This window comes from Aquarana catesbeiana, linkage group LG08, assembly GCF_042186555.1.
Source record: "Aquarana catesbeiana isolate 2022-GZ linkage group LG08, ASM4218655v1, whole genome shotgun sequence".
NCBI classification, from domain to species: Eukaryota; Metazoa; Chordata; class Amphibia; order Anura; family Ranidae; genus Aquarana; species Aquarana catesbeiana.
This window is the reverse complement of record NC_133331.1, coordinates 286,210,050-286,226,291: the sequence shown is the minus strand read 5'-3', so window position 1 is coordinate 286,226,291 and position 16,242 is coordinate 286,210,050. Positions and strand designations below refer to the sequence as shown.

The following is a 16,242-nucleotide window of genomic DNA, read 5'->3' as shown; positions in this document are numbered from 1 at the left end:
TGGAGTCACGGCTTTATATATCGTGGGAGCAAATGCTGTTGCTGTCAAGATAAATAAATCCGCGCTGCAACTGAATGGCGTACCTGCTAAGCAAATGATGGTTAACAATAAAACAAAGTAACATTACAGTATAACAGTAAGACTTACCATACCTGCAAAGCAAATACAAAAAAAAAAAAATAGTAAAAAATAAAACATTTAACGCAACCTGTGCCTAAAATATATATATGCCGAAGCATGGGGGCATCCTCCCGCAAAAGGCAGGAGCAAATTGCTCCTCCACCCACTGCTGCCCCCACGCTTCGGCATATATGCTGAAGTATGTAACTGTGGTGGTGAAATCACCTCCGACAGCGCTGGAGTCACGGCTTTATATATCGTGGGAGCAAACGCTGTTGCTGTCAAGATAAATAAATCCGCGCTGCAACTGAATGGCGTACCTGAAAACAATAAAATGTTTACCAACAAAACACAGTAAATGGTAAAGTATGAAAAATCTGAAAAGGAAACATGGTAAAACATAATAACAATAAAACATTGCAGAATAGAATAGAGTAAAAAAGAGAAGAACAATAGAGAGAGAATAGAGAGAGAGAGAACAATAAAACAACAACTATTTTTGTTTTTTTTATTTTATATTTTTTTTTGTGTTTTTATTTTTTTTTAATTTTTTTTTTATTTTTTTTTTTACACTTTTTTTTAGTAACTTTTAACTTTTGTAACTTTTGTTCCAGGTTTGGGTCTCTCAAAATGCAATGGCATCTTGGGAGACCCTGTGTTAGTGTGCCTAGTCTGTGCAATGCTGAACCCTACGCTAATACTCAACTAATGTATGGTAGCGTTCAAAGCATTCACCCATGCAAAGACCAGGATTGCCAGGACAGGAGGGACAATAAGACCGGGTGTCACGCCTAAATCCGCGCTTGCTGCAGACACGACATCTTTTTTGGGGGGCTCGTTGGGTAGGGGTACTCGGGATGGCATAAAGAAAATGCCGCTCATGCAGCCGGCTTACTGCATTTGGTTGGGGAAGGTGAGGTAGAGCACCGTCTGGAAACAGAAGGGCTCTGACGATCTCTTCCTGGAATTTAAGGAAGGATCCAGTCTGTCCTGAAGCTCTGTATAGCACATGAGCATTCAGCAAAGCCAATTGAAATAAGTATACAGACACTTTTTTGTACCAGCGTCTGGCCATACGGGCAACTAAGTACGGCGCCAACAACTGGTCGTTGAGGTCCACCCCTCCCATATTAAGGTTGTATTCGTGGACACAGAGGGGTTTCTCCACAACACCAGTCGCCGTAGAAATTTGGGTCGTCGTGTCTGCATGAAGGGAGGTGAGAACGAAAACATTCTTCTTATCCCTCCACTTCATAGCGAGCAAATTATTATACTTCAAGCAGGCTCTCTCCCCCAGCCTAAGACGGGAATCTACAAGCCGCTGGGGAAAGCCCCGGCGATTAGGTCGCACGGTGCCACATGCTCCAATCTGCTGATCAAACAAGTGACTAAAAAGTGGCACGCTCGTATAATAATTGTCCACGTACAAGTGGTACCCCTTTCCGAATAAGGGTGACACCAAGTCCCACACTATCTTGCCAGCGCTTCCTATGTAGTCAGGGCAGTTTGTCGGCTCTACGTGACTATCTTTTCCCTCGTAAACCATAAATCTACATGTATAGCCTGTGGCCCTGTCACAGAGCTTATACATCTTGACCCCGTATCTGGCACGCTTGCTGGGAAGGTACTGTTTGAATGACAAGCGGCCAGAAAACTTAATCAGGGACTCATCAACGCAGACAACTTGATGGGGGGTAAACAAGTCTGCAAAATGTTGGTTGAAGTGGTTTACGAGGGGCCGAATTTTGTAGAGCCGATCGTATGCAGGGTCTCCACGAGGACGACAGAGTTCATTGTCGTTGAAGTGCATGAACCGCAAAATCTGCTCGTATCGTGCCCTGGCCATGGAAGCAGAGAACAAGGGTGAATGGTAAATTGGGTCAGTGGACCAATATGACCGCAACTTACTCTTTTTATTCAACCCCATGAGGAGGGAAAGGCCCAGAAAGGTCTTAAATTCGGAGACTGTAATTGGTCTCCAATCTCTGGCAAGGGTGGACTGGGGATTAGCGGCGATGTGTTGACCAGCGTATAAATTGCTTTGGACCACAATAGATCTATAGAGATCTTCGGTGAAAAACAGTGAATAAAAATCCAGTGGCGTAAAGTCAACTGTTTCCACCTGAATTCCGGTTTGGCCAGTGAAAGGGGGAAGTACGGGTGCTGCAGAAGTGGAAGGTTCCCAATTCGGATTGGCCAATGCAGCAGGAAGGGCACTATGGGCACGACGGGCCTGTCTTTGTCTTCTGTGGCAGCGGGACACTACTAGTGCTTGCCACCTCGCCAGCTTGAACTGCACTTATGGGACTCGCCACGTCACCACGTGATACTGCAGTGCTGGATGTACGACCAGGGTGTACTAGGCCGCTGGTGCTTGCCAGTTCACCAGAAGGAGTAGCGGCGCTAGTACTGCTCTGCTCCATACGAGAGCCCTGCGGTTCTTGCACTTTAAGGACAGAAGAAGATTGGGGTCTGGTACGCCTGACCTTAGCAGGGACCACAACTCTGTCGTCAGAGCTATCTGTCATGGAGCCGCTGTCCTCTACAGGTTCGTATTCTGAGCCTGAACTTGACAGATGAGTGACTTCCTCTTCACTATCTGTCATACTCAGAAACGTGTAGGCCTCTTCACTAGTGTACCTTCTATTTGCCATTTTGGGCTCTAAATTTAGGGGTACACTAGTGAGACTCACAGGCAAAAAAGCTCCTGACTGTTGGCGACTGTATCAAAACGCTACCAAAAAACTGTTAGCGATCGCAGGGATCAGGCCTGACTCTGCGAACGCTGCAGTTATGTGTGCTTAGTGTTTTGTAAGTGACAGTTATCGATCGATACTGCACTTGGGTGGGCTGGGCAGGGCTGGGCCGAGGAGCAAAACGCAGGTGCTAGCAGGTATCTGGGCTGATCCCGCTAACACTGCGTTTCAGGGAACCCTAAACTGCTGGGGAGTATAGATCTGATCGGATCAGATATCGATCCGCTCAGATACTATAGCACTAAGGGAGGTGTATGCTGCGTGCGTGGGTTTTAGCGGTACTGGCGCTAACCTGACGCTGCCTGGGGCGACGCAGACCTTATCCTAAAAACTTAACTTCTATCACCGCCGGGCAATTAGGGGGTTAAACCTTTATAGGTTAATAAACGGCGGGTGCCCTAAAACTATAATAAACTATAATAAACTGTAATAAACTGTAATAAACTACAAAAAACAAACAAGCTAACCAGCGTCACCCGTAACACTTATACGGTGATCGCTGGTGAAAGGGTTAACTAGGGGGCAATCAGGGGTTAAAACCTATAGCAGGTAGTATATGGGGGTCCCTGTCGCTATAAAACACTGAACCTATATACTTACCTCCCTAACTAGCGTCACCTGTGTCACTAATACAGCGATCAGAAAAACGATCGCTTAGCGACACTGGTGACGGGGGGTAATCAAGGGGTTAACTTTTATTAGGGGGGGTTAGGGGGGTACCCTGGACCTAAGGGGGGGTACCCTAGACCTAAAGGGGGCTAACCTAACTGCCCTAAAACTTTTAACTGACACAAACTGACACCAATGCAAAAAAAAAAAATGCTATTGGTGTCAGAGTGACAGGGGGTACAGGGGGGTGATCAGGGGGTGATCGGGGGGTGATCGGGGGTGACAAGTGTGCCTGGCGTGTTCTACTGAATGTGTAGTGTTGTGCAGACTTACTTGGATGTCTTCTCTCCTCGGCGCGGCGACAAAAAGACCGGCTCGAGGAGAGATGACATCACTTCCTTTCCCTCTGTTTACATTACAGAGGGAAGGAAGCATTTTCATTCGCCGGGAGCGATCGGGAGGGGGTGGCCAACAATGGATGGCCGCCCCCTCACCTCTCATCGCCCGGGAAGAAATGGCGACCGCCTCGGGCACCGGGGGGGGACCGATCGGACCCCCCACCCGCGGAAGGCAAATCACGTACATGTACGTGATTTTGCCTGTCCGTGCCACTTTGCCGACGTACATCGGCGTGAGGCGGTCGTCAAGTGGTTAAAGCAGAGCGCCACCGAAAATTTTTTTTTTTAAAAGTCAGCAGCTACAAATACTGCAACTGCTGACTTTTAAAACATGGACACTTACCTGTCCAGGGCGCCCGCGATGTCGGCACCCGAGGCCGAAGCGTCTCTCCGTCCTCGGGTGCTGCCGCCTCCATCTTCGGTAAGGGAATCAGGAAGTGAAGCCGTGCGGCTTCACTTCCCGGTTCCCTACTGCACATGCGTGAGTCACGCAGCGCAATACGGATGGTCCCTGCTGCCTCTGGGACCCGTGTGTTTCCCAGCAGGCAGCGGGGAGGGAGCAGGAAGTGGCGTAAATAACCGCAGATTCTGCGGCTATCTATGCCGGAAGTGGGTACAGATACCTGTAATATACAGGTATCTGTACCCCCCTCCCCCCTGAAAGGTGCCAACTGTGTCACCGGAGGGGGGGAGGAATCTGATGAGTGGAAGTTCCACTTTTGGGTGGAACTCCACTTTAAATGCTTCTTCTTTCTTCTATCTTCCTTCGGTTTCTTCCTCCATCTTCTTCTGGTTCTTCTGGTTTTTCCTCCGGTGTTCTCGTCCAGCATCTTCCTCTGCGGTGTCTGCGTCTTCTTCCCTTCTTCTCCGGGCTGCTCCGCATCCATGATGGCATGGAGGGAGGCTCCCGCTGTGTGACGCTCCTCTCTTCATCTTCTTGTCTTCATCTTCTTGTCTTCATCTTCTTTTCGGGCCCCTCCGCATCCATGATGGCATGGAGGGAGGCTCCCGCTGTGTGACGCTTCTCCTCTTCTGACGGTTCTTAAATAGCGGGGGGCGGGGCCACCCGGTGACCCCGCACCCCTCTAATGTACAGTGCTTGATGGGACTTCCCTGTGATGTCACAGGGAATGCCACAGGGAAGTCCTGTCAAGTCCCCGTGCGTCAGAGGGGGGCGGGGTCACGTTATCCCGTTATTTAAGAACCATCGGAAGAGGAGAAGCATCACACAGCGGGAGCCTCCCTCCATGCCATCATGGATGCGGAGCAGCCGAAAAGAAGATGAAGACAAGAAGATGAAGAGAGAAGCGTCACACAGCGGGAGCCTCCCTCCATGCCATCATGGATGCGGAGCGGCCCGAGGAGAAGAAGGGAAAAAGACGCCGACGCCGCAGATGAAGATGCCGGACGATAACACCGGAGGAAGAACCAGAAGTACCAGAAGAAGAAGAAGAAGAAGATGGAGGCAGAAACCGAAGGAAGATAGAAGAAAGAAGAAGCATTTAAATAAAGGAATTGTCAAAAACTGTCTCTTGTCATTTTTAACATTTTTGACAGTTTTTTTGTGAAATGGTAGGGGTAAGTACTCCTCAGGGCCGGTGCTACCACCAGGCAAACTAGGCAGCCGCCTAGGGCGCACTGCTGCCGGGGGGCACCTGGCCACTGGTGTTCCTACTCTCTTCTCTCTGCAGCAAGCAACTAAGTCTCAGCATCAGCAAGCAGCCACCGCTCCGTTCGCACATAGTGTCAGAGGCACAGTGGTGGTGGAGGACTGTGTCTGTGTCCCGACTCCCAAATGAATTGAAGCAAGCAAACATTGATTGATGGGCGCTCGTGAGGTTGCATTAATGGGCGCTTCATTAAAAAGGTGGGGTATACATGGGCATGGCAAAGGGGGTGGAGTCAGCAGTGGAGACGGGGGTGGCAAAATGAGGTTTCGCCTAGGGTGTCAAAAATCCTTTCACCAGCCCTGGTACCCCTTACCATTTCACACAGGGGGAGGGCCGGGATCTGGGGGTCCCCTTGTTAAAGGGGGCTTCCAGATTCCGATAAGCCCCCCACCCGCAGACCCCCACAACCACCGGCCAGGGTTGTGGGGATGAGGCCCTTGTCCCCATCAACATGGGGACAAGGTGTTTTGGGGGGCTACCCCAAAGCACCCTCCCAATGTTGAGGGCATGTGGCCTGGTACGGTTCAGGAGGGGGGGTGCTCTCTCATCCCCCCTCTTTGCGTGCTCAGATAAGGGTCTGGTATGGATATTTGGGGGGACCCCACGCCGTTTTTTTAAAAAAATTTTGGCGCAGGGTTCTCCTTAAAATCCATACCAGACCTGAAGGGTCTGGTATAGATTTTGAGGGGGACCCCACGCTATTTTTTGTTTTAAATTTTGGCCGGGGTTCCCTTTAATATCCATACCAGACCTGAAGGGCATGGTATGGAATTTAGGGGAACCCCCCACGTCATTTTTCTTTTTAAATTTTGGTTCGGGGTTCCCCTGTGGGGAATTCCCATGCCGTTTTTATCAATGAACTTTTATGTGTATTGTTGGACCGGCAATTCATTAATAGCCACGAGTAGTTTAAATGACTTTTTTTCCTTTGAAATGTCATTTTGCTGTCAGACTGTTCTAAACACGGGAAACATGCGCCCCTTTACAGGCATACTATAGACACCCCCGGGGTACGAAATTTAAAGGGATATTACACTTTTATTGTTTGACTTTAAGCATTATTAAAATCACTGCTCCCGAAAAAATGGCAGTTTTTAAAAAAATGTTTGCATTGATCCATGTCCCCTGGGGCAGGACCCAGGTCCCCAAACACTTTTTATGACAATACCATGTGTCATGAACCTTGGAATACTGGATTGTCATGCAGCTTGGAATAGTGGCTGATTCATAATGCTGGGACAAATACTGATAGGAGATGCTAATGTCAATTCCAGCCACCTGTCTGTCTGTTGCCTGCTAGAATGTGTATTGTAAATAAGTATACTATGGGATCTAAGAGTCATTAGATCCCCATTGTTTGTGTTAATTAACACTGTTATTGTGTGAAGAAGAGTCTGTGTTGATTTGTGATAATGTTGATTGTGTTTTCTGAGCTACAATACGGCCAGTCTGGCCTAAAGGTCATGTCTGAGTCATCTAGGCTGTCTAAAGGGAGTAGTTAATTAGCCCCATGTTAATTCGGTTTCTGGTCACAGGTGTATGTTCAGAGTAATATGAGCAGGAGGTATACACCTCCTCCTTTACTGTATAAAAGAGCCCGTATTCCTTGCAATAAAAGAGATTCCTGGTTGAACTTACATACAGCCTGCCTGGTGTTTGTTCTGAGCTACACAACTGGATTAGAACGGCACATAGCTGTAGTTCTACTCCCGGAGCATCGGATGACCAAACCATCAGATGTTGTGATCTTTAAAAGCCTTTAAAATTAGCACTTTTGATTTCTCCCATAGACTTTTAAAGGGTGTTCCTCGGCATTCGAATTTGCCGCGAACACCCCAAATTGTTCGCTGTTCAGCGAACTTGCGAACAGCCGATGTACGAGTCGATCATGAGTTCGACTCGAACTCGAAGCTCATCCCTATTGGTCAATACACTCTAAAGGAGTGTTTCCACTCACCCTGTGAAAAGGGTTACCGAGCAGTCCTCCTCAGACTCTTCTAAAGAGAAGATAGGGATGAACATGACTGCAAGAATGCTGCATTGCTCAATCAACCAAGGATAAAGATGACAACGCCTAACAGGTTGTCACATTCATTATGTAGTCAACACTGTAAAGGAGTCATTTCCACTCACCCTGTGAAGGGACAGGATCCAGGAAGTTGGCATATATCTCCTATCTAGCTTGTATAAAGTTTGGGCTGTCCATCCTGCTCCGCTGGGATGTGGTCCCTGTGTTTTTACATCCTAAATGCATCATTTATCAGGGAGCCCCTCTGCTGATCTGTGGGGTGGCATATGAGGTGTAAATCACTCTCAACGGGGAAGCAGTGCAATATCATGGCTGGAGTGGACACTTGCCTTAATATTACAGAGATACCGAGCTTCCTTATGAATGAGGCGCTGCATTGCTGCTTAATAGTCATTGAACAAGCTCAATGTTTTTTTGCCTGTCTTCTGCTTCTGCAGAAAAACAAATGCCAACCCCAAATAAAGACCAGCGCTACAAAAGAAGGTAGGGGAGAGTGCCCATCTGCTTTCTAGGCAAGCAGCACTGGCAGGGAAGGGGTTACCATAAGGGGTGATCAAAGGGTTAACTGTGTTCCCTGCAAGTGTTTTCTAACTGTGTGGGGGATGGACTGACAGGAAGAATACAGAGATCCGTGTTCCTGCTTACAAGGAACAGAAGAATCTCTGTGTACTTCCCTGTCAGAACGGGGATCTGCCTTGTTTACATAGACAGATCCCCATTCTGCTGACTTTTGAACTTCAGAATGAGGGACACTTAAGGAAGGAAGTAACCTTGCATAGCACGTGACAGCAAATTTGGGCGTGGTCAAACTCATTAAACAAACCTTGGGCTTCCTTGTACCTATAAAACATGCTTTTATTATTGTTCCACAAGCAAGAGTCTCATGGATACATACAAGCCCCAGCACATTCATTTAAATAAAAGGGTGCAGGGTTTTGGAGTATATTATTACGTACAGAGTGCAGGGTTCTGGGATGAGCTACGTACAGAGTGCAGGGTTTTGGAGTGTATTATTATTTACAGAGTGCAGGGTTCTGGGGTGAGCTGCGTACAGAGTGCAAGGTTCTGGGATGAGCTACGTACAGGGTGAAGGGTTCTGGGATGAACTATGTCTAGGACAGAGATCATATAAACACTGTACATACACTGATAGGCTGGAGATCATATATACACTGTACTGACAGGAGTGAGATCATGTATACACTGTACATACACTGATAGGATGGAGATCATATATACACTGTACATACACTGACAGACCAGAGATCATGTATACACTGTACATACACTGATAGGCCGGAGATCATATATACACTGTACTGACAGGAGTGAGATCATATATACACTGTGCATACACTGATAGGACAGAGATCATATATACACTGTACATACACTGATAGGATGGAGATCATATATACACTGTACATACACTGATAGGACAGAGATCATATATACACTGTACATACACTGATAGGACAGAGATCATATATACACTGTACATACACAGCAATAACCTCAGCACCTCCCCCCTCATCACAACTCCTCTCCTCTGCCCCAATATTTAGCCCCCCACCCTCCCCAAAGCTTCACCATCCTACTCATGGTTACCTTTCTGGCTTATTGTCGGCTCCAGAACTTCCCCGACCAGGTAGGAGAATGGGGATCACACTGCTGCAGCTCACCAAGCACTTCCCTCCCTCCTCCTGCCATTGAACACTCTGCACTCTGCCTGCACTTGTCCCCTGAGCAGAGCAGGCAGGCTGCTGTAGGAGTCGGGAGAGTTTTTACTTTCACTTTCTAACACAGAAGCCGGTTGTGTATTTTGTCAGAACACCTGGCTTCTGTGTTTTAAAGTGAAAGCTCTGAGCTGTGAGCACACAGCTAACCATGGCTGAAAACAATGATGCGGGACATACCTCCTTCACAGCGGGACAAAGGAGCAGATGCGGGAATGTCCTGCCCAATCCGGGACTGTTGGGAGGGATGTCTACAGGATTTTGGAACAAACATTGTTTGTGAGGGCCTCAAACATTCAGACTACACCCTGCCACAGGTGAGGTCAGGATTATAGAATAATGTGTATAATAAACTGCAGGACTCTGAATAAAACTCATTTCTGAAGGTCTCAGACATTGATTGTACCCAGGCAGTCAGTAATCAAAACTCCTTTTTGACCGCTGTTAGAAATCACGGGGCCCTGTACAGCCTACCTGACGGGGTCCCCCTAGACCCCAAACCTGACCCAGTCCTGCCAGCTACCAATGTTTTCTTGGGACTAAGAGCTGTTTTTGGCAGCTCAGTCTTTGTGCACAGGGGGCGCTCTCTTACATAAACATGACCTGCCAAGCGAGGCACATGTGCGGCGTGTGAGCGTTAAGCCCAGCTTTTTGCCCCTGCACATATGGGTTACTGGGGTATAAAGGGGTTAAAGGACAGTGGTTAGACCCCCAATACAAGTGTAAAGTAGTGTCTCCCTATACTTGTCATCAGCATTAATGGTAATCACTCAGCACAGCAGGTGCTGTATGGCTCTGTCAGTGTCCATGGCTGTTGTGTGCTGATTCTCTTACGGCTAGGGTTGCCACCTTTTCTTCAAGACAAACCCCAACACTTTAGCGGCACACAGCAATTTTTGTTATACATATATTTTGCTAATTAATAAAATTTCTAATCATATGAAGTTAATGTATGTTCTCCCTGTGCCTGCGTGGGTTTCCTCCGGGTACTCCGGTTTCCTCCCACACTCTAAAGACATGCTAGTAGGTTAATTGGATCTTGTCTAAATTGTCCCTAGTATGTATGAATGTAAGTTGGGGACCTTAGATTGTAAGCTCCTTCAGGGTAGGGACTGATGTGAATGTACAATGTATATGTAAAGCGCTGCGTAAATTGACAGCGCTATATAAGTACCTGAAATAAATAAAATAAATAAATAAAGTAACAAGAGTCCCTCTTTACATCAGAGTCCACAGAGTTCACCTTTTACATCTGAACTAGCAGAGTTCCCTTTCACTGTAAGGGGGGACTCTGCAGACTCTGATGTAAGGGAGAACTCTGGGGACCCTAACATAAGGGATGCTCTGGGAAGCCTGATTTAATGGGTGACACAGAGAAGTCTGATGTACGGAGAGCGCTGTGATGTAAGGGGGAACACTGTGGCCTCTGGTGTAAAGGGGAACTCTGAGAAACCTGATTTACCTTAGTGTACTCACTCAGAGGCAGGAGAGAGAAGGATGAGACTTCAGTCACAGACAGGGATGGATGGTGAGCTCACTCACCCCTTGGCAGTCAGCACCTCTCATCCAGATGTATCTGAGGCTGCTGGACTTCAAATTTCCGGCCCCCACTTTCCTTTTCTTAGGCACATAGGTGTGCCCAGCCCATTGCATTAGGGTGTGCACCCCAATGCTCAAACACACATGCCTTTCTCTGCAGCATTAGACAGTGAATGAATGGGAAGTGCTCTGTGCTGAGCAGCTCCCTGTTCATTCACAAACTGAAACATAGTAAACAAAGTGTATTATGCTTCAGTTATGATTTAAAACAGTGAGAGTGTTCACTGTGTCCATTTATAAAGGGAAGGGGCTGGTAAATGACATATTGATGAGCCCCTTCCCCCCATTCTCCATCCTGAAACATCCCCCGTAACAGCCGGGGGGAGAGGAGAGGAAGGAAGTTAGCACCAGTGGGGGGGAGCCTGGGCAGTAGGAGAAATCGGGACAGTACGGACTGATTAGGGTTTGCCCAGGCACACCTGGCACACCCCCTGCACACGCCTATGCTTAGGCACAGCCCTGGGGATTGGAGTGTGGGCAGACACAGAGGGGTAGGGGCGGGAGGAAGAGGTGCAGATCGAGCCCTCTCTCCTCTCCTGTCTGTGTGTGTTTGGGGGGGATTGTTAGTGATGGCTTTGGGCAGCATGAAAGAGAGTGTAACAGACACTCTCAGCTTAGACAACTGCAGCCAGCAACCCTGTTGGTAAACCATAGTCCAGTCTGAATAAGATGATTCCAAACCCGAACTGTCCGGGTGAATCCCGGACAGGTGGCAACCCTAGTTACGGCTGTACTGTTACAGTCTGAAACACACAGTACAGCCATAAATTATCAAAGCCAGCACCCAACAGCCATGGACACTGTGACAGAGTCATACAGCGCCTGCTGTGCTGTGTGATTACCATAATGCTTATGATCATAAAATAAGCACAGTGAGACATCTGGGGACTCAGAAGCAGATATTAGTGTAACTCACAGTGCAGCCACAACATCCGCCGCTGACGACATTAGACTTGCTGGTCTCTGCTGTCAGGTACTTCACATCAGGGAGGGAGCGGAGCACTTACATGCAATCACTCCACCAGGGAGGACAGTGGGCAGCTGATCGGAACTACAACATGCGGCGCAGAATTATGTACCTGCACCCCGCAATAGAAAAAAAAGTCCCTCCTCTGCACTCACCTACTGGGCCCCATTGTTGGCCTGATAGGACCCATAAAAATGTAATTATACACCCCCCTAAGGAAGTAGGAAGGGGGGTGTAGTTTAGTAAGCCCTTTTTCTTATTTGGGAGAAATGAACTGCCCGAGCCCCCCTGTGTAGCTGATGGGGCCTGGGCCCACTACAACAGGACCAGTTGTACTGCCTTATCAGCGGCCCTGTTTGTGAGGGTCTCTGACATTGACTGTACCCAGATGGAGCTGAGCTGAGATTACACTGTAAATGTTTTTCCTCTACAGATTAATAGGCTGTTGGTTGACTCCTTCATGCTGTGATGTCCTCTGCTCTCTTCTAATCACAAACCGATCTCTCATCAGTCTGGACTTATCTCATAATGAATTGGAGGACTCTGGAATTAAACTTCTGTGTGAGGGACTCAGAGATCCAGGCTGTACCCTACAGGAACTTAGGTAAGAATTACACTATAAACTAAACTTTTTAACAATTTGCAGGACTGTGAATTAAAATTCCACTGTGAACATTTCAGACATCTGAGTGGTACCATATAGGAATGTTTGTGTGTTTTTATTTTTCTCTGCAGCATCGACTTTTATAGTTTGACTTCCTTGAGCTGTATTGATCTCCGATCTGCCCTTATTGCCAATTGATCTCTCACCATACTGGATTTCTCACTGAATCCTCTAGAGCAGGGGAGTCAAACTCAATTTCATTGCAGACCGGATCAGCATTATGGTTGCCCTCAAAGAGCCTGTTGTATCTATAAGACTACATGTCCACAGCACCCCACCCCCCTTACATCAGATATCAAGAGCCCCCCACCACCAGAAGGAAAGGACCAGAGAAGGGTGGGAGTCAGCTGCTGGAGTCTGCTGAATGCTGAGACCTAGGGAAGGCAGAGGTGAGGGGATGCTGCTGCTGCACAGAGAGGCACATGGTCTGTAGGACAAGTTCTGTCCTCCTTTCTGCTGCTGACTGCTGAGATAGGGGATTAGGGAAGAGCCTCTCTGCAGCTTAATGGAGAAGCACAGAATTTGATAGAGGAATCCTGTCCTCCTATTTGCTGCCGACTACCGAAAACAAGGTGGAGGTGGAGACGAGGGGGGTGCCACAGCTGCAGGAGAGGTGCAAGAGCCACATGAAATGTCCTGGTGGGTGGGATTTGGCCCAAGGGCCTTGTGTTTGACACATGTGGACAGTGGAATAAACCTTCTTTGTGAGGGTCTCAGACATCCAGGCTGTACCCTGCAGTTGCTGAGGGGAGAATTATACTATAAATGAAATATTGACATGCCGGACTATGAAATAAACTTTTTTAGGGTTGCACACATCTGGGCTGTACCCTACAATATGATCAGTGTGTAGTGGTTACTCCCGCACTATCACTGTGTGTAGACTGGGTGGTCAGGGTCCAGCTGCTGCGAGGACTCAGTAGCCTATCGGTAGCTATATGAATGAGTAAATTGTATTATGTGAGCACTACTGGGGACTTACAAGGGGGGGACTCCCACATGTAGCCAGTTCTCCCTGAAGACAGCGGTGTGCCTAAGTCTTCATCCCTTCCCTGGGAGATCTTCTGAGAGTCAGCTGGGTGGGCTGGTGAGGGCTAGTCTGGAGGACTGGAGTGGAGGAGTTAGCCTGGAGGGCTAGTGAAAGGGGAAGCTGCAGCCAGGTGGGTTGGCAGTGCCTGAAGAGGTGGTGCTGGGATCAGCAGCCACAGGAAGAAGAGTACAAGCTGGTCACTATTTTTTTTGACAGAAATAAAAAAGATGTATCTCTGCGCTGAGGTGAGACGGCAGCTGACACAGATAAGTAATATACCAAACTTATAAATAATCTTAAGAAAAAGTGTGTAGCTCCAAAAATAAATGAACAGCGATGAGATGTGAATACTGTGTTATAAATGGACAGCACAAAGTCCAAAAAAAGTGTTAAAGTGAAAAATGCTAAAATGAAAACAAATATTATATTTTTATCAAGAGGTCCCTCCTCAGGACCCCTTGATAACGTCCTATTGGACGAAAAGCTTTGGGGAGGAGACACTAGTGCCAACGTCAGGCCACTGACCGATACCAGGTCAGCAGTGGCACCCATTGTCATATGTTTTATGATTCGTTTTATTTTGGCTTTTAACATACAAACCCCATAAATACTACACTATGGAGACTTCATCTGGCTCCTCGTGACCTTTATTTACTACAGCTACATCTGGATGGTGCGAGTTGCTGAACAGCCTTCCCCATAACAGATGGCGGATCTACACTGAGTGTGTGTTTTGCTGCTGTAATGGCAGCCAGCTTTTCCGGTGAGTGTCCATATCACAGGGGTGCAGTGGATGAATCTGGAGCACTGTACTGGATCACCTCTTCACTTTTCAAGTCACCACCAATTATTTGTGCACATCTTTGCACTGAACTGATGTGTTTTCATCAATAAGTTTATATTGCTGATCCTTTCATTGGACTGTGCATTTATACCTATATTTTGCACTATATTGTTTATTTATTGTTGATTTCCATCCACAAGATTGGACTTTTATATATACTGTATCATTTTTAGCATTTTTCACTTTAACACTTTTTTGGACTTTATTTCAATGTGCTGTCCATTTATAACACAATATTCACATCTGATCGCTGTTCATTTATTTTTGGCGCTACATAATTTCTCCTAAAGTGGTTGTAAACCCTTTACAACCACTTTAGGCTACAGGCAAGCCTATAATTAGGCTTACCTGTAGCTGCACTGGATATCTCCTAAACCTGCACATTTTAGGAGATATCCCTGTATTTGCATGTGCCGATGTTATCGTCACATGCGCACTTAAAGTGGAGAGCTACCTAAAAAAAAATTGCATCAAAAATCTTAATTTAATTTTTAAAAAAAATGTGAAAAAAAAATTTAACCTACCTGAAACCCTTGTTGTTAGGCAGTCTTCCTAATCAGCCTCTTCCTATTATGTGGCGTGTCCTGCTCCTCGGTGAGCAGCCCCGTTGCCTTCTGGGAACTGTGTGTGTTCCCAGAAAAACACGGGGCCATTCACAGAGTGCCGCGCCGCTCGCACGTGCGCAGTAGGAAACTTGCAGTGAAGCCACATGGCTTCACTGTGTGTTTCCCTTAGTTATGGTGTCGGCAGCCAATCCGATGGACGGATCGGCCTCGGGGGGCCGACATCGCAGGCTCGCTGGACAGGTAAGTGCCCTTATTAAAAGTCAGCATCTACAGTGTTTGTAGCTGCTGATTTAAAAAAAAAAAAAACTTCCGGACCTCCTCTTTAACCACTTCAATACCAGGCACTTAGACACCTTCCCGCCCAGGCCAATTTTCAGCTTTTAGCGCTGTCACACTTTGAATGACAATTGCGCGGTCATGCTACACTGTACTCAAACAATTTTTTTATCATTTTGTTCCCACAAATAGAGCTTTCTTTTGGTGGTATTTGATCACTTCTGCGGTTTTTATTTTTTGCGCAACAAATAAAAAAAGACCCAAAATTTTGAAAAAAAACAAGTTTTTCTTTGTTTCTGTTAAAATTTTTTGTAAATAAGTAAGTTTTCTTCTTCAATGACTGGCACTGATAGGCAGCACTGATGGGCACTGATAGGTGGCACTGATGGGCACTGTCAGAGCAGACCCCCCTGTCAGGAGAGCCACCGATCAGCTCTCCTCTACTCGTGTCTGTCAGACGCGAGTGAGGAAAAGCCGATCAAAGGCTCTTCCTATTGACATCGTGATCAGCCATGATTGGACACGGCTGATCACATGGTAAAGAGCCTCCACCGGACTAACACACCGCTTCACCGATCGCTGTGATGCTCGCCCCCGCGGGCGCTCGGCACCATGTTATCCTGCTTAACGTCATATGACACCCAGTCAGGGTAACTGAACCACCGCCCGGCCGTCAATCTGCTATAGGCCGGGCGGGAAGTGGTTAAGCCAACTGAAGCAATGGTGCGTACGTGTCGTTTCTTCAGTTGTACTGTGCAGTTCCCGATAGCTCCTGCGCACATGTGCGGGAGTGACGTCATCGCGGCTCCAGCCAATCACAGCACCGGAGCTGCGATACCCCTGGGAGAGATGTCACTGGCTTGAGGGGAAGACGAGGATGGCTGCGGGGGCTTCGTTCTCGGGTAAGTAATTCATAATGAGCTAGTATGCTATACATACTAGCTCATTATGCCTTTGTCTTGCAGGGTTTTTTTTTAC

The 16,242-nt window shown here is 47.4% G+C and overlaps 1 protein-coding gene across 8 annotated transcripts in view; it reads left to right on the top strand.

Moving 5' to 3' along the window:
- LOC141106560 (NACHT, LRR and PYD domains-containing protein 3-like) overlaps window positions 1–16,242 on the top strand; it is a 196,570-nt gene that overhangs the window by 114,773 nt on the left and 65,555 nt on the right. For all 8 annotated transcript variants that reach the window (XM_073597428.1, XM_073597426.1, XM_073597425.1 and 5 more), the window contains one exon: window positions 12,318–12,488. In XM_073597428.1, coding sequence (XP_073453529.1) covers window positions 12,318–12,488 — 171 coding nt within the window. The remainder of the gene's footprint in view (window positions 1–12,317; window positions 12,489–16,242) is intronic.